This window comes from Emys orbicularis, chromosome 6 (genome assembly GCF_028017835.1).
Source record: "Emys orbicularis isolate rEmyOrb1 chromosome 6, rEmyOrb1.hap1, whole genome shotgun sequence".
Taxonomy (NCBI): Eukaryota; Metazoa; Chordata; order Testudines; family Emydidae; genus Emys; species Emys orbicularis.
In genome coordinates, this window is record NC_088688.1 from 6,239,610 (window position 1) to 6,258,636 (window position 19,027).

General features: G+C 45.3%; 1 protein-coding gene across 40 annotated transcripts in view; it reads right to left on the bottom strand.

Moving 5' to 3' along the window:
• Window positions 1-12,383: 12,383 nt before the first annotated feature.
• CELF4 (CUGBP Elav-like family member 4) overlaps window positions 12,384-19,027 on the bottom strand; it is an 846,252-nt gene continuing 839,608 nt past the window's right edge. For all 40 annotated transcript variants that reach the window (XM_065406462.1, XM_065406447.1, XM_065406431.1 and 37 more), the window contains one exon: window positions 12,384-12,511. In XM_065406462.1, the coding sequence (XP_065262534.1) occupies window positions 12,384-12,511 (128 nt within the window). The remainder of the gene's footprint in view (window positions 12,512-19,027) is intronic.

A 19,027-nucleotide genomic window follows, 5' to 3' on the forward strand; every position in this document is an offset into this window, starting at 1 on the left:
ATTTGAAGCTAGGACCCTCTAAAATTCTTCAGAACACAGTTGAGGTCCATTGTCACTCACCAACTGTAACAGTAAGCCAAACTGGCTAAACAAGGTCTGAAGATGTCCAATAGTAGCTGTAGTAGAAGTCATTCTGAAAACTTCTGGCCATTTTGACTATGACCAAAAACATATAACCTTCCAAAGGTCCAGCAAAGTCCACGTGAATACATGTCTAAGGAGACTGAGGCCACGACCCTGAGCTGGGCCATGATCATGCTGAATTTGCTGACACGTAGCATAGCACTTCACCTTCCTCTCAGTCTCTTTGTCAATCTCCAGCTACCAGACCTGACTCTGGGCTATGGCCTTCATTGGTATAATGCCAAGATGACCTTAGTGAAGAGCTTTGAAAACCTGAGATTGAAGTGATTTTGGAATGATCACTCACATTCCCCATAAAATGCAACCGCGATTCACAGATAATTCATGTTGACATGACATGAATTGTGTAAACTGGGGATTTTTTTGATCCACCACTGTACCCTGTAGTACCATCCCCTTCACAAGAGAAAGTACATCATACATAGTAGTTTCTTTGTTGATGTCAGTACTAGTGATGGGTAACCTACCCATCAAATTGAGAGAGAACACTTTTTCTGAAGTTTCTTTGGGTCAACGAGAACTTTACCATGGTTGTCATGAAAGCCCATCAACATTCGCGTGCTGAATCCTTTTATGGAACTGAAGAGTATAGGAATGAGCTGAAAATAGCGGTGCCCATTGTTGCATACGAGCAGCAGCTAATGATGAAATTCCATGTTTCGGTTCAAACATTGAAAGTAATGGATGATGCTCCATCAGCAAGGTAAAATGTCTACCACACAGATAGCTATGCAACTTCCAAATTCTGAAGCCAATGCTGAGACAGCTTCTTGCTCTATTTGTGCATAGTTCTTCTCTGGAATAGTGAGTGTTCATGATGTAAAGTCGCTGAACTGTCTGACAGGTCATGGTGATGTGTCCTTTCTTCTGGCACTTTCTTCAAATAATCTGACATGCCCAGCAATTCTCCTCAGAGTGCGTAGTTTGCACACAACAGCCACATAGAAATTCCTTACATTTCCATGGTCTTCTGTCTCATTGATGTAGGAGGTAAACTTCTCAGTTCACACTAAATTCCAGAGAATCCTTCTCTGTGGTCTCCATTGCAACTACCACTTCAACAGCCTTCTTGAATGTAAGCACTGATACAGTCAGTAACTTCTTCTGGACCTGATCATTGCGTAATCCATAGACTAATCGGTCACGCAGGGCATCACTTAATGTTTGTCTGAACTGACAATGCTCTGACGACTTCCTTAAAGCAGTAACAAACTGTGCTACTGACTCTCCACTTCCCTGATGAAACCAACATCATTCTGCTCTCATTGATGGGTTAGAAGAAAAATGTTCCTGCATTGCTGCAGTAATTGCAGCGTACGTGGCAGTTCCAGACACAGATGGAGACAACAGGTCATGCTGAAGTCCGTATGCATTTTGACCCATCACTGTCAGTAAGACTGAAAATGGTTGTCCATTTGGAATGGTGTTGCAAGTTACAAATTGCTCAAAACATTCGAGGTACCCCACCCACGATTCATGGTTTTTGTTGAACTCATCAACAAAAACCTGCAAAAAAAAGCACCATTCCTCTGTTCTACTGTTGGACTTCATGCCTCCTGGATGCCTTTTCCACTTTCAAAAAAAATCTATGCACCATCTGCGCTCGATCACCCTCCGCTGGCTATGTGTTTGCCACACTCCTTTGGCTGCCTTTGTACTTGGGCTTCCTCGGTTGGCTATAGACTCTCAGTGCAGGCTAAGCTATTTCTCTGCCTGCATCCTTGCACATGGTCAGGCAATATGGCTTCTGGCTTACTTTGCACAAGCTCTGGGCAGCAGCCTATTCCTTTATTCTGTCTTTATTTGCCTACTTCTCCCTCTCTAACTAGCCGACTCACGCTGTTCCAGCAGCAAAAACAGCAGTCTGCCGCCCTGTGCCTCTAGGTGAACTTCCGTCCCCCTTTTTTAAAGTATTATTTGCTTACTTCTTCTTCTTGCAGGGGAAGCTCTGTTCCTGCATAGAACAGAAATTCTGAGTTGCCAAATGTTCTCTCTCTGGAGCCAGCGGAGAAGGAGATAGACAGACAGATGCAGAGGGAGTGGATGGAAACACGGCTATCTGCTCTGGTGGGTTTATTGCTCTGGCTGCAAAAGTAAAACTAACACGAAAGTGAGGCTTTGCACTGGGGAGGGGAGCGTGCTCAAACATTTAAAGGGACAGGACATCACAGATACCTTGCCTTCAGCTAAACACTTCAAAGACAGAAGTTACTATTGGAGAAGAGGAGCATTCACAAGAACAATACCCTCTCTTCTAGCTCTCCTTCCTTTCTTTAGTCCCTCCATTCTCCTTTCCCATCCATATTATCCTTGACTTGGAATTCTCCTCATTCCTCTTCTGTGTCTGCAATTCTGCTTCTGAGAAAGTGCCCTGTCTTGATTACACTGCTTCTGTCTTTCCCATCCATGCCTTTCTCCTCTAATGTTAGCAAATGTATTGTAAGGAATAATTCTGCATCAGCTAGTCGGGGGAGGATCCGATAGGCCTTTTCTGCCTCTAACTGTAGCGTTAACAGAGTGCTACCTTCTTATACACCCAAAGAAGTGTTACCACAAGGCCCCCAAATCTTGAGCAATGCCTCTGGGTCTCCATTCATTTCAGAATCCTGTGAAAAGCAGCCTTGCTTGTTTTGAAAACCCTTTACGGATTTGCATCACCTTCCTCATGTGTCTTGTCTCCCTATTTCTCTTTCTGCCCTGTCTGTTTGTCTAGCACTGGCTTTTTGTCCTGCCACATAATCTTGCTACAGTTGGAGCAAGAGTCTTCTCTTCCATAGCTTCTGTATCTCCCCACCACATTGCCTTTCCATCTCATTTCAAATTTCAGCTGAAAGCATCTTTCTTCTCTCTTGCCTGTACCTCTTGATTTTTCCTTCCCTATGCTATTAACTCTCACACACTAAATGAGTGTGTCTTTGCTCCCCTTGTAAGGGATATATGGAACAGATGTGCCTTGAATGAATAATAACTAATTATTCCTTCTTAAAATAAAAATATTAGAAAAGCTATTCACCTCTGTCAATCCCAAAGTAGGATCCACCAATAAAGACAAAAAAATGCTTCACATCATGTGAGACACTTCACCCAAGGGCTCAGCCAAGTTTTGGTAGTCCTCTACCCCATTATAGAAATGAACATGGTTAACCGAGGGTATTGTTAATCGCCAAAGCAAGAATCTCTCATAATTTGCATATGTATAAACCTCTGGTTGTGTCTACATTTGAGTGGTGAGCTGTTGATTATTTGTTAATGTGGTTCTGGGTGAATTAATAAATTGTTGGTTGGTTAAGAATAAGCAAGTGTCCTGATTTGAGCAATACTGTTCAGGTTGAAAGATGATCTGGAAAGAACCCAGTGTTAGACTAGCAAGCTAATGCTTCCTGGACTCAGTAAAAAGGGGTTATCCTATTAGATTGTTATAGACTAGCAAGCCTAGTTTGTTAGATTTCAGCTTTAAAATCTAATGGGCACCCTGGCAAATTCATAAATTGCCCCCCCGCCGTTCATGCTTACGCCCTCTAGCGGCTGGACCACATAGAAATTTGCTTCTGCCAACGGATCTGATCTGAGGCAGTAGAAACTCATGTTTTTTAGATCTAGCAGCTCTGGGTTCAATTCATGCAGACGATCCCTCCAATCAGGGGCAATGTTACAAGTTTTGGCCCATATGAGAATTTGGATGAACTTCCTCAGTCACTTGGCTGTGACTAAACCCCCTTGGAGAGCCACCACCATTGGGGTTTTGTGGCTGTTCTCAAAAGTTTAAGAGGTATTCATGTCTATATCAAGACCCTTGCCCAATTTCGCTTGGGGTTACCCACTTCAGAAGGGGTGACCAGTTATGAAATGTACTAATGAGCCTCAGAGAGGTTATTTCAGGGTATCAGTGCCAACTGGATCGCAAGAGGGTGAGAACTGGGAAGCTGCTTTCATATCTATTGTTTACCTCTGTATTATCTAATATGGACACATTGAAGGACACAGTTTTTAATGAGGAACTCTCTATAAAATAAAATGTTTGTTGTATTGCTTTATGTTGTTGTAGCACTCCCAAGACAAACAACGTGGATGCTTTAGCAACCTACCTGGGCTCATTTAGGTGCAAACACAGCAATGCTTCTGAATAGCTGCCCTGTTTTTAAGAGGAACCAGTTCCAAATATTGCTGAATGGAATTTAGCCTTGATGCTGTAATTACTGATTGTAATTTTTGAGCGAATACAGCAATTAATTATTGTAGTGTTCCATCAGTGCATTATATTGTGTGCCAATTTTAGTATAAGATTGGTATTGAATTTGTAGCTCGCAAAACAGAAATTAGTATTTTAAAATAATAAAGTGATTAGTAATTTGAAAGGACAGTTGGGTTAAAAAATGATAGGCCAAAAAAGAAAACATATTTCTTTACCAGTTTTACTAGCACCTTAGATGATTAAAACAGAGAGAATTAGTCTCTCTGAGTCAATTTCATTTTCAGGCTCTCATGTGTTAACACAAAGCCTGTCTTGCAAACACACTGGGAGGGAATGTTTAATCCCAGTCATCATTGGAATTATAAAAAGGAAGGAATTCCTGGAAACATTTTGGTTGATCTAAGGTTTTTCCAATGCCCAATGTTAGGCCTTTCCGAATGACGCGTCACTGAAATAAGCTTTGCTCAACTGCATTAAGACTGGAGTTATTGCATCAACATAGTCACACCAGTGCAACTTTCTGTAATTTAGGCAAACCTTATATGATGACTAAGGGATGGATAAGATAACAGTCTGTACAGGAGGGAAAGGAATTGGTTATTATGGGCCTAAGAGGTATAACTACAAGTAATGGGATTAGATTGTACTAAGGAACATTTAGGTGGATTATCACGATTAACATCCTAACAAACAACAGTAAAATCAATGAGAGTGTGGAATACTCTCTTAAAGGAAGTGGTACAAGTCTCATCACTTGGGACATGTAAAGGTAGATTGGACAAATGAAAATTCAGTCAAAACTGCAGTTTCATGGAATCATAGAATCGTAGGACTGGAATCATGGAATCGAGAGGTCATCTGATCCAGTCCCCAGCACTGAGGCAGGATTTAATATTATCTAGACCATCCCTTACAGGTGTTTGTCCAACCTGCTCTTAAAAACCTCCAATGACAGAGATTCCACAACCTCCCTAGGTAATTTGTTCTGGTGCTTAACTATCCTGACAGTTAGGAAGTTTTCCTAATGTCTAACCTAAAATCGCCCTTGTTGCAATTTAAACCCATTGCTTCTTGTCCTGTCCTCAGTGGTTAAGAAGAACAATTTATCACTCTCCTCTTTATAACAACTTTTTACATTGAAGTCATCTGAAATCACAGAGTTGGTCAAAAATTTTCCATCAAAACTTTTTTTCAATGGAATTTTTTTTTTGACTAAACAAACATTTCCGTAGATAGCGTCTGCTTTCCTCAAACTGTTTGTTTTTCATTGGAGAAGTGAAAACTGAACAGTTTTGTCTGGACACCAACATATTTTTTTTTTGGGGGGGGGGTTGGTTTTTTGATAAAAAGTTGAAATTTTCTGCAGAATGCCCCCCTTTTCTGTCTAGCTCTGACCACAAGCATCAAACTAGACAGTTTGCGAGCCTGAACCGTCCCAGCCATCTGTATTTCCCCTGGTATATCAGATGGGGCAGAATGATCCCAACAGTGCATTCGCCAATGCTTTGCTGATGGGGTTTTTCTTCACTTCCCTCTGGAGACTACTCCACAGTCAACACAGTATCAGCAAGTAAGTTTTTTCTTGCTACTCCATCTACATTTACCTTTGCTCAGTCTCACTGCGTTACTCCTGGCTGGCCCACTCTAATCAAACCCTTTTCATCTTGGGCATTAATAATATTCCCAGCAGAGGAGGCTACAAGATGGTCAATAACACTTTGCTGATGATTAATCACCACAATGAAGCCACGCTGTGGTAATGGGCAGGTTCTCCAGTCATATGTACTGCTCTGGGTAACTGCTTTGCTGAGTTAGGGTGAAATTCACCCCTGCACGGAAGGCCAGCATGAGTCCTATGCACCAATTAATCAACACTGGGCATATTTGGGACTTAAGAGGTAAAATGGCTGTGTGTTAGCTCTTTACACAGAGCTGAGTATCACCACTAGTGACCCGACAGAGCTGCTGCACTAGGGCTGTCTGAATGAGGGAGACTTACAAAAAACCCAAAGCTTGGTGACATATAAAATGTCCCTTAGAAAAAAACAGACAGCAAAATCCTTCTTCACAAGAGGGAGATGCTGTACTTTAAAAACTGCCTGTGAATTAAGTGAGACAGTCCCTGTCCATACAAAGGAGACATGGCAGGTCTGATGGGTTCACCTTGTAGTGTGATGGGTATAATATGGGGGATATCAAGACTTCCTTTCTCACCACCCTTTGTCTGTCTTGTCTATTTAGACTGTAAGCTCTTAGGGGCAGGACTGGTCTCTTACTATGTATTTGTACAGAGCCTAGCACAACTGGGCCCTGAGCTCAGTTGGGGTCTCCTGTATTACCAACTTCAAGTGATTAAAAATTGCAACTCAGGCCTCAAAAATCATAAGTTTTTTTTCCCAATGACATATTTTGGGTACTTTTTCTTTGCCTTCGGGTTTCTAAGCCTGTAGGGTACACTCGGCTCAAGTTTCCTAGCTTTTCTCTGCAACTATGAGGGTTAGAAATGTACTTAAAAACAATACAACCCCCCCCAACACACAAACAAATAAACAAATGAACAATCTCCATCCCCCAAAACAGAGATTCTCACGTAATCACAGGACTCCCGGAGCTGGAGCTTTACCTAATACCAAATATTGTGAGATTTGTGATACAATTATGAGCGATGGAAACCTTGAGGTTCAGGCCTCTAGGCATTGTTGAACTGTTACTATTTCTCCTAACTTACTATGGCAGGGTTAGGGCAATGGGAGGTGGGGGTGGGGCTAGTCTGTGTCTGCATGTCCGTGGCTGGATAATATGGAGCGGATATTGCTCTCACTATTAGCAATGTGCCAGCAGTGGCTATGTAGAGTTATATTCTGGCTCATATACTTGTCCCTTAGGTACTGTAATTTGCACCTACAATTTTGCGGTAATCTACAGTACACTGGTGCGCCTAAGAATGGGCACCCATGTGAGTAGCAGATTCCACTACTTATTTCTTTCATTATTTCATGCATTTACTATCTGACAGACACATAAAGTACCTCAGCCTCCCATTCCTAGGGGGAGATTTGTAATAGAATATATTGATTTTGGCCTCAAATGATCCTCTTTTATTTCTTTTGCTTTCTTCCCACCCTTCCTTTTGGTAGAATCTTTTGTAATTAGAAAGAAATGAGAGAACAGAAGGCAGCCATTTTGGAAGCGTTCTGCCATATGAATCCTTCTGGGTTTTGCTCACTGCAGCTTGTGATTTTATCTGCCACATCACAGCAATTTTTTTTTTTTTTTTTTTTTTTTTTAGTGTTTGACAGCTACTTTAGAGCATTAGTGAGGAGAACCAAGGACTTTAAATCAATGTGGCCTAAACCAAATTGGGTCATAAAAGGGAGATTAGATAAAACATGAATCCAGAATGAAAGAGAGGATTTGTTTTTTTTGGAGGGGAGGGGAGGGGGAAAAAGAAAAGATTCTTGTGTTATCCTATCAGGCTGGATTTAGCTCACATTTCTGCTGGCAACCTCCTAATTTCGTAAAGGAGTCCAATAAAACAAATGTTTCCCCTGGAAAGGCGCCAATTCAGAAAGGTTCTTAAGCACATGCCTAATTTTAAGCATGTGTAGCTGCACTGAAGTCAATGAGCTGACTTGTGTGCTTAAAGCTAGGTGTACAATTAAGTATCTTAATGAACTGAGTCTGAAAAAACCCGTTACCCAGGCTATTATATAATGTTCTGTCAGTTCAGTGTGTTGTTGACCTCACAACTTTGCAGCATCTATCTATCTTTGCCTCCCTGGCTTTTGGTCCCCATCATGGATGTCTTTAGGAACCTTGTTCTTGTAACTGTGCTAGGTACGGATTGACCTCCAATGAGTATGCTTAACTGATGGTATCTCTTATTCCCTCTGTAGCAGAGATGGGCCTAAAACAGGATCTGAATGCCTCTGAATCTCCACGACACCTCCTGGTCTCCATGACACCTCCTGGTCTTCCCCGTTCTAGCTTGTCAAACTACCACCTTCATTTCATTCCAACCCCTCCCCAAGATGCACTTCTTCCATGATCACAAGGGGCCCCATTCTCAGAAAGGCAGTCTTCTTTTCCACCTGTGCCCACCTGCAATTCAACCACAGCTGCATATGAGGCAGACACAGGCGCAAGTCACTCACATCTGCACCCGCTTTTCTTTCTGACACTTGCAATTTTACACCTAAATTGTGCCGGCGCAAACGTCTCCTGCTACAAGGGAGCTGGTCCTCAGCTCTGTCAACATTTACACCAGGAATGAGGCAATTAGAAAATAATGATTGTTTGTTTATTTAGGAGGCATCCAATGAGGAGGAGGGCCCCACTGTGCTGGGTCCCCCCCCCCCACACCTATAATTACAGACACTATAGGCAGAGGGTGGAGCAGATTGGATGGCACTGGAATGGGTTCCCTAGGGAGGTGGTGGAATCTCCTTCCTTAGAGGTTTTTAAGGTCAGGCTTGACAAAGCCCTGGCTGGGATGATTTAGTTGGGGATTGGTCCTGCTTTGAGCAGGGGGTGGGACTAGATGACCTCCTGAGGTCCCTTCCAACCCTGATCTTCTATGATTCTAACAGCTGACTCAGTTTTACTGAAAAACCTGAGAGAAGCTCAGTTAAAACCTGGACTGCGTGGGGGGCTAAGGTACTCAACAATTAGAATACTCTGTGCAGAACAGTTGCTTCTGCCCCACAGAAGCCAAGGCAGAAAATAAGCTCTGAAGGGCAAGTAGATTTCTGACACCAGCTTGTTTCTCATCACCAGACAATTACTTTTTGTATAATTTATTAGTAAAAACCATTTGCCCTACCCCGGAGCAGCCCTCTTATAATAAGTCAGTGAATGCAGCTCAGCCCTCGTGATTAGCCTTATCACGACAAACCAGTGTGTGCAGCTCCGTGCTTAAGAGCCACCCTACAATAACAAACCAGTGTGTACAGCCCAGGGCTCATGATTCACCTGTAACAACAAACAAGTGTGTACAGCCCAGGGCTCAGAGCTACCCTACAATTCTAAGCCAGTGTGCAGCGCTCAGCATTCAGGGCGAGATTTTCAAAACCCAGTGGAACTTGCACTCCTAAATCTCTTAGATGCAACTGAAAATCTCTTAGGCGCACCGGTGTACTGCGTTAAGAAATTAGCGTGCATGCCTCCAGCACCTGCAATAAGAAGCCAGCGTGTGCACAGGATGATGAAGCAAAAAAGCATTTGGCTATGGAAACATATTTCAGTTTCAAGCTTCCAAGAGGCCTTGTCATAAGCAAGGAAAAGAAAAGGTATTTTAAAAAGGGTGGAAGAATACTTTGGCAATCATCTTTGTATAATGTATACAAAGGAGATACTAGATTACTGAGACTGCATCTTTCTTGAGCCATTATTGCCCTGAGAGATTCAAATGGCCTGTGTGAAATTAACATGTTCAACTAATGCATTTATGGAGAGGGAGTTCCTTAATCCACTTCATGTCTTGCCTCCAGTGCATTGATTCTAGAGGGAACAGAGTTTTGCCATGAAGACTAGAATAGGGTACTTTCAGTGATATTCTACATATCAGTTAAAGATGGGAAACTGGGACTAAACACCCTGGAAAGTTGGGGAAGGTCAAATCTGGGCAATTGATGGTTGACCCCTAATTCTGTGATGACCTGAATCAAAATCTTAGATCCCCAAACCCCCAAATGTTGGAAAAGTTTGGAAATCCAAAACTAATCTTTGCAGTCCAGGTACATCTCTGGTACTGGCCTTCTAATAGAAACGTGCATATAGCTTTGACTATGGAATGGCTGGCTACCCCATCTCCATAATAAACCACTCATCCATATATATTTTCCTAGGAACTGGGAAACCAGCCAATGCATAACATTTTGGGACCAGCGGGAGAGGGGCTGAGTGGAGATATGGACGGTCATCAGGAAGAAGAATATCCACTCACCAGATCAAGGACAATGGTTTCTACCTTACCGTGTGTTGACACACTGTAACTTGCCAAACCATACCCTTTTTGGAAAGGGAGGCCTCTGGCCTTTGAAGATAGGAACTGAACTATCATCAGTGATGTCTCAATGCCACCATGCTATGCAGTCGCCATCAGAAATACCGGTGTTCTACCAATGCAGCACCAGGCTGGCTGCTTCTGCACCACCTATCAGCATGCGTTTTATCTTCAATAGCTAAATGGTAGGGCACTATTAGTGTAGTAATGGTATCACTTTGCGTTGGAGACGAGAACCAGCTGTTGCAGGGACAGAAACATATAAATTTTCAAAAGCACCTAAGTGACTTGGGATCCTACTTCCCATTTTCAAAAACCACGTAAGACCCAGATCCTCCAGTATTTAGGTGCCTAACTTCCACTGAAATAAATCAATGGGAATTAGGTACCTAAATACCTTTGAGGGTCTTGGTCTTAGAAGCCTACGTCCCACTGAAAATTCTAAGCACCTCTGGGTATAGCTAGACTGTACACCGGGGGATGGTGGTACAGGGATAAGAGACCTGCAGCATGGCCACGGTTGACTCGGGTCAGCTGACTCAGGCGCATGGGGATTGGGCTGTGGGGCTAAAAATTGCTGTGCAAACATCTGGGCTCAGGCTGGATCCCAAGCTCTGGGACTCCCCACTCTCACAGGGTCCCAGAGCTCGGTCTCCAGACTGAGCCTGAACGTTAACACAGCAATTTTTAGTCCCACAGCCCAATCCCTATGTCAGCTGACCTGGGCCAGCCAGGTTTTTTTTATCCCTGTGTAGATGAAACCTAAGCCTGGGTTCTGACTCAGGTTTGAACCCAAGCCCCACATCCATCCACACACAAATCAGTCTGACTCAGGTCAGCAAGCACTCAGGACCCATGTCGTATAACCCCCACTGAGGGGGTGGTTCAGAACCCAGGTCCTGCTGTGACTTAGGTCCATGCCTGAGTGGACACAGCTCAAGCCAGAAGGTCTGCTTAGGGCAGTGTGGAGGTGTTAACATGGCTGTGAGACCTGGGTCCAACAGTTTACAATGCAATGTGGATGACCACGTGCAGGCTTGGAAGAGGACAGTCCACTAGCCTGGGTCCCATAGATCCATGTTTACAATGCAGTGTAAACATACCCTATATGACTTCTGAAAATGGGACACTTAGGATCTTTTGAAAAGTTTACCCAAAGCCTAGACTCCATTTTGCTGCCAGGGGCAGGCTTAAATTCCACCAAAACAAGTGAGTTGTGCTGATATTTTTGGCACTGTTGTATGTACTTAGAAATTCCCTTAGAGTACCAAGTTTGCTGCCTCCCAACAGCAAACAATTTACTGTCCATGAGGCTAATCTTGAGGTCATTATTCCGTTTTTAACCAAGTCCTCACTCCAGCAAAGCTCCTGTTGGCTTCAGTGGGAGTTTTATCCGAGTAAGGAATTAACAGAAGCTGAGTGAGGACATGAGCATGAATTCCTTTATCCATTTCTCTAGTTTAGCAAGGAAGATATTAGGGGATATTTAGGTGTCAAGGAGACCTATTTACAGGAATTTGTCACGCTGAGATGAAACTGGGTATGAACTATACCATATGAAGAATGAAAAATGCTTTGGAACGTTTGTAACATGGAGCTACTGCTCTATACGCCGGACTGGTCCAACTGCCTGGAATTAAACTGCAGCCTGGTTCCCACCTCTTAATTACAGGTCTTCTTCAGCCTCAGAATCCTCTCTATGGCTGAGCAGGTGACCGGAATAACTGCTATCCTCCCTAGTGGTCAGGAAGACTGATCACAGTCACATGATGCCACCGGGAGGAGACAATTGGCCCGTCCCACATTTAGCCTCTTTCTGCCTCTCTTTCTACCAAAGTGCGCACACAACCAGTTCCTATTTTGTGTGTGTGTGTGTGGTGGTGTGGCTCTAGCCAGAGATCTAGTGGAAAAGATAGAAGCCAGAGAGTCGCAGAACTAATCTTTAGGGTCCACAACACAGACTCTGTACGACAACAAGTGATGTCCCCTCCCCCGTGCAGTTACCTGTGCTAGTCATGTGTATCCAGCGGTTCCCACAACTCTTCAGTAGGGGCGGTTAGCATCCTTCGGCCTCTTCAGCTGCACCTTCAGCCTCTTCATGCCAATCTGGAAACCATTCATAGCCTGGATGGCAGCCTGGGCACTGGCGGGGTTGTCAAAACTCACAAACCCTGTCAAAACACGAGGCAAGGCGGGGGGTTTAATGAACTGAAGGGGGCTGCAGAACTACATGCAAGACCACTTAGAATGAACATGGGGTAGGGGCGAGGAAAGGCTTGGGGAGGTGGGTGGGAGGGAGGGTGAGGGGAAGATGGTTGCCAATGGGGTGGGTTGTTACAGATCACAGTGTCGGATCCGAAAGCAGTTCCAGACATTACACCACACAGCGTCCAGGGTCCTCAGTGTCCCCAGGGTCCCCAGCATTAATGCACACAGCTCTGAGGCCAGGCCAGCTCTAACTGCGAGTTGGCACTTGTCATGAGTCATTTTCAAGGCACTTATTCGGTGTGTCTCTCTCCCAAGGCTGGGGTAAATCCGCTTCTACCACCCTTGATGTTTCCCTCTTATCTTCTCTGCAGCGCCTTCTCCTCTCCCCGCTGCATTTATGAATGAGGGAACTTGATCTATCCATAACGACTTGCTTATAATGGCAAATTAAATATGGGGGAAACCCAATGACCTTCCCATGCCAACCTGAGCTGGCTCATACCCTAGAACATCTGCACTAAAAACTTGAACAGTTACCACTTGAAGTGAAGGAGCAGCTCCATTAACTGCTAGCAGTAGAGGACTCTTATTCATACCTTTGAGGGAGGCAAACACCCACACTTCCCTAATGGAGTTACATGCATAGCTCCGGTTACTTTGCCCGGCATCTAGACAGCACTGTGCTTTGCAAGCAGGCATGTAGAGCTCGCTGGGATGGGATCACCCTTAGTGACTGGACATGTAAATGGGGCAATTATAAGAGGCTAAGGGGACCACTTTGGGACCAGACGAGCAAGGGCAGGTCAGTTCCCAGCATGTTGAGACAGAGTCCGAGTGGAGATGCAGCTAGCACAAGTCCATGGTGTGCTGGAGCAGCCGGCTTAGTTTGCATACTTGGACCTGAGTCTTAATTATTATTTTTTAATGGCGGAGAGCAGAGCTTGTCATCGTGGCCTCGCCCCCCCAATGGCTGGAAGCCATTATAACGACACGGATGCTAATGGGATTAGCTACTTCTTGGGGTCCTACTTTAGATCTAGCAATAGAAACCTCTGCTTCTGAAGATTGCTGGGAGTTCTGCCCTCCCTTCCGGGTGTGCATTTAGCTGGTGACTGTGGTGTCCGGAGAAGCATGAGGCCACCGCAACATGCAAGAAAAGCCCCTCATGCTCCAGCAGTGAGCATCCTCATGTGATGACCACCTCCCTCAGGTTTGTGCATGGATGCTGTGGAACAACAGCCTGTACTTCAGACAAAACCTTTTAGCCCTCTATGGTCATCCTCCTACACAGGGCTCTGGCAGCACAAACCATCCCCCAGAGTCCAGGGTTTGCTGATAAACAGGGTGAGCAAAGAGGAAGTTTTAGAACCCCCAAAAGCTAAGGGTGAGTCCTTGCTGACAGACACATGCCTGTCCCTGACAATGGAATGGAACGTGGTTCCCAGCCCTGCACCTCCATGTGCTCAGACTCCTCATCAGTGTCTCATCTCTGATCTAATCCTGGGTTATCAGCAAGTCTCACACGCTACAGGACTGAGTTCTTTCACGAATCACACACAGACACACACACACAAATCAGTCTTAAACCCACACGCTCTGCCTTTGGCTGTTAATGCAGCCCTCTGAGAGGCCGGGAAACGAATGAAGTTAAGGGTTACATCAAGGTGAGACGATATCCCAAGTGAGTGTGGTAGTCACATCTTCAAGTGGTAATGCTGGGTCAGCACATGGAAGTAACCTGGGCTCCCTTCCCCTGCACCGAAGTCAGTAACCAGGTCTTTGTGGAATTGTCCTTAGAGCACAGCACAGATAAGGGGGTTCTGGTATTGCAGTGGTGAAGATGGGAGCAAAGACCTTTGCTTGCCCCACATGCTAGGTCTCATTTTCTTGACAGAAAACTGGAGCGCGATGGTAGGTGAAACTCATGAAAGAGTCAATCAGATCTTGGATGTTGTTAGATAACAATTATCCTGCCCCTGGGCTCATGGATCAGCCAATAAGAGGTCTGATAATGTGATGATCCTAGGTTGTGTTTGATTGGTTGACTGACTTGTCACTCAATAGGGCCCTGATCCTGCTGCCAATGAAGGAGCTAGCAAAGCTCCCATGGACTTCAGTGGAGCAGGAGCAGGCCCTGGGAGCTCCAGTGGGTGTATTTCCCAAGATCCCTAAATTGAAATTGCTATTCCCCTGGCCCATGTCTTTGAATGCAGCTCTTAATAAGAGCTGTTCCCCCCCCTAACTCTCTTCTAGACTCTCAATGCTCTTACTCCAGACAGGAGAAGATCATGCCTCATTCAGAGATGGGCTGGTTTTAGCGGGGTAACTACCAACAGTCATGTGTTGACCTACCTCTGAATGTGGGGTTCCATCCCCCCAGCTGCCTCCCTTGCAAAATACTGTGTGCCCACGGTTTCCATAGCGCGGGACCCATCTGTCTAGGACTTACATCATGATGTTACAGGGGTGCTAATTAGTGGATGTCGGGTTGGGCACTCCTGAAGGTGGTGCCACAGGTGGGAACTTAAATGCTCAAAGACAAGGACCTCCAGCTGTGTGTCGGCAAGATGCTCTATTGTGCTGCTTTTCTACAGAGGCAGTGGGATTTAGTGGGGTTTGTTTTGCACCAGTACATCTATGCTAGGGCTTTACACTGGGGTGACGACACTGATGTAGTTACTCCACTGACCGTTTCTCTCATCTGGACAAGCTCAAAGACTTATGATGGTGCTACTAAGTCATAGCTTTTACGGGAGACTTCTAAGGGTGACTGTTCTGTGTGACACCACCCGGAATACCAAACTATAACAGGTGGCACTTCCAAAGATGATAGAAAAGGTGGTCACCCACCATGTTGCAGAGAGAGCTTAGGGAAGAAAAGCAGGGAGAGGTACCTGGATGTTCTTTGGTACTGGGTATGTACCCAGGGCCAGGCTTAGGTTCTTTAGAATGTCCTTTTTTCAGACTTCTTTCATCATGGCACGAAAAATGCTCTGCTAGCCAGCAGGTGGTGTGGTATTTCCCAGGAGCGGAGAGCCAGTGTCTCCAGTCTGAAGGTGATCGTTTTGGCCGTGAGTGGCCTGATGTGCTTGGGAGGCTCTGATACACTCAGCTCTACACACCCTGTATTATTTCTGGGGGATGCTTTGCAGGCTGGTAAGGCAGTTACCCGGACTCCAAATAGCAGAGATGTTCTGGTTCAACCGGAAAACTGAGAGGCCACAATGCTAGGCAATCGATGGTTAGACAGCAGTGAGTACAGTGTCAAATCCTTTTCTCTTTTCGGGTCAGTTGCCTGCTAGTGGATTAGATAACTTCCACATAAGTGCCATTTTTCTTCTAAGGAGACTTTGCAAGCAGGGTAATGACAATGAGCAACATTTTGCTCTCCGTTATTCAAGGGTGAATCCAGAGTAACTCCACCAACTTCAGCAGATCTACTCCAGTTTTATACTGGCATCACTAAGAGGAGAATTTGGCACAAAAAGACGACAAACATTTTACTGAATGTCTTTAATTCTGGGGTCTTCTGCTATTGACTTTAAAGCACAACTTTAATGCACCACCCATTCTGGTAACACCCGCTATTTTTAACATCTCCCCTGCATTGTGGTCTCCACTCTTGAAGGACAAAGAAAGAGAGGGAGAGGTTAAAAAGCTTAAAGCAGTTTCTGTGCATCAGTTAATTAATAATCAGAGAAATATATGTACCAGTCTGTAGATGGTTGGTAGGAGGACAGGATTTTGTGATAAATCTATTTTATGTTTTTTTCAGGGATTATGAAAAAAGGCTGCTCTAATAAATGATTTACCAAGGTAGTGAAGGATCGAGAAATTTGCTAGGACTGCAGCTCAGGGCGTTTAATCTCCCTTGTTCGGCACTTCTTCTTAGCATATGTGCAACGTGCCTCAAGTGGCACGTGACCAGATTCATCACCAAATTTGGTCCGCTGGGTGGATCATTAGCTCGGCCCAGGCTGGGTACTGACGGGGAGTGCGATGTGAACGCTGATCCATGCCTCTGTGTTCTGCACTGCACTTCCAAAAAGTTGTCAACTACGAAGTCCATGGCTTCTCCTGACCCACCTCTCCCTCCCTGACTGTGACATGAACAGTGGGCAGCAACAAGGACAGAATAACGGGGAGCTGGATTTTCCCAATCCCCCATTTCTTCCCCTGGCTGCTGCTTCAGGCTGCAGAAAGCTGTGACTCTTAGGCGCTCTCAGGGCACAGCATGCCTTTCCCACCACAGAAACATGGTCTTGGATGGGTTGCGTCACCGTGGGGTGCTAAGAAGGTTGCTCCCTGACGGTTCTTCCATTTAAACCACCCCAGATGGGGAGTGGGGAGAATGGGGAAGAGCAGATCACATGTCTACGTCAGAGGTGTACTTGAAGGCTGCTTGGCACCCCAAAACACTTCAGCCTTGATCCTGCAGGTCCTTGCGAATTGCTGACAAGCACCAGAGTAGATGGTGGCCATGTGTGGGCATGAGTTAGGCTAAACATTCAGCCCAGTCCTCAGGGATTGTATGGTAAGTCTCAAAGTCTTGTGTGCCCACTGCCTTAGTGGCAGGGTGCAAGGAGAATGGGTGGTGTGAGGAGATACAGCCTCAGGCCTAATCATCAACCTGCAAATGGGCCTTTTGCCTACCTACAGCCACTCCTAGGTTTCACTCCTTCTACTAGTCTGGAATATCATGACGGCCATCGCAGCAGGATCTCTTCAGCACGTGTCCTCTGGGCTTCCTGCTCAGCACAGGCTTGGTGACTGCACAGGGCAGGATCAAGTCCAACATGTATGTTGCCATGCAAACAATGAGACATCACTCAGTTGCTATTAGAGATAGGCCCAAGCCGAAACCAGTCCCATTGCTAGAGATCTCAGCAGAGAAGCTGAGGATGGAATGGATATGGAGAGTGACCGAACTCATGCCTACCGATGAACCTTCCAGGACATAGTTGTAACATTGTCAGGGTGACATTTGGGGTGGCGTGGGGGAAGGGGGGTGACACTTGTACTTGTACTTGTACGTGAATAACGTAGCTGAAGTTCGAAGTACCTTAGTTCGAACTTACCTCGGTCCAGACGCGGCAGGCAGGCTCCCCCGTCGACTCCGCGGTACTCCTCTCGCCGAGCAGGAGTACCGCAGTCGACGGCGAGCACTTCCGGGTTCGACTTATCGCGTCCAGACAAGACGCGGTAAGTTGAACCCAGAAGTTTGATTGCCAGCAGCCGAACTAGCGGCTGGGTATAGACGTACCCTTAGAGAGGACTTCAGTCTCCCGGGCTTGGCACTCTTGTCACCCACACTAAATTTGCTTCAATGAGCTGAGTGGGAAAGAAAAATACAGAACATATCCACTCTCTCAGCAGAGCCGATTCCTTCAGCGTGGGTAACTTCCAGGAGGTTTCTGCAGTTCTTTGTAAGCGTATCGCTCCAGGGATGGCCGCTCCCTTAAGACCTTCACTTTCTCGCACTCTGTAGGCAGGAACTCAAGTGATTTCTGGAGCGTGATTGTGTCACCTTAATATTTCCAACAAAGAGAAACAGGAAGGTAAAATGAGAACCGAAGTTGTGAAGGAAACGTACTGCAAGGGCCCATGCTACCCTGGCTGAGGAATGGACTGGATTTCTTAGCAGGCCTTTCCCATCTTCATTTACTGTTATTCCTGGGCTTGTCATACTGATGAGCCAATGACCACTGTTTGTCCTTTTTTCCTTCCACCGCTGGAAGCATCTTCCATCAGCAGATGCAAGTTCTGCACATACTACCACTGAGCTGGGCACTGCCAAGAATCTAATCCAAGTCTGGGCGGCTCGGGAAATAGCCTGTTGTCCTTAATTTCTTGGTGCTGGGATGGCCTCTGGAGGAAAGGGTAGTCACAATGTACTGTTGGGATGGCGGCCGGAAAGCAGCAGCCCTTAGCTGTTCTCTGTCAGAAGAACATCTTGTGTCTAAGAAATTGTTTATCTCACGGTTAAAAGTGCTTTAAAAACCAAACCATGAATGAGTCACTATAAAAAAATAGTGAACCCCAATTTAATTTACATCCCTTTGTTTTCTGTGTATCACAACCAAGCGTTTTTAAGAACTCTGTGTGCAGAGACAGAGACAGCAGCCTTTAGCCTCAGATCAAAGTGGTTTTAGACTGAAAACACATGGCTGCACTTTGTGCGTGGGGAAAAAAATGTCACCCTCCTGTTCTCCAGCTCCATGCTCTTTCTTTCCCAAGTAGTGTCCCTGTTTCGTCATGGGGTGGCCCATGACCTTGGTGGCACTTCTCTTCACTCCAGTCCCCTGTTGAATATGTTCTGACTTTTCCCATGTGACACCAGTGGCTAACTTGAACTGGCTGAGTCCAGCTAAAGTCAAAAGCTATTTGGGTTGAAATAATGACCAATATGTAGATAATTCATCCCACTCACTTTTCTGACAGCCACGCCAGAAAACAATGGTTGTTAACTTGTTGTAGGT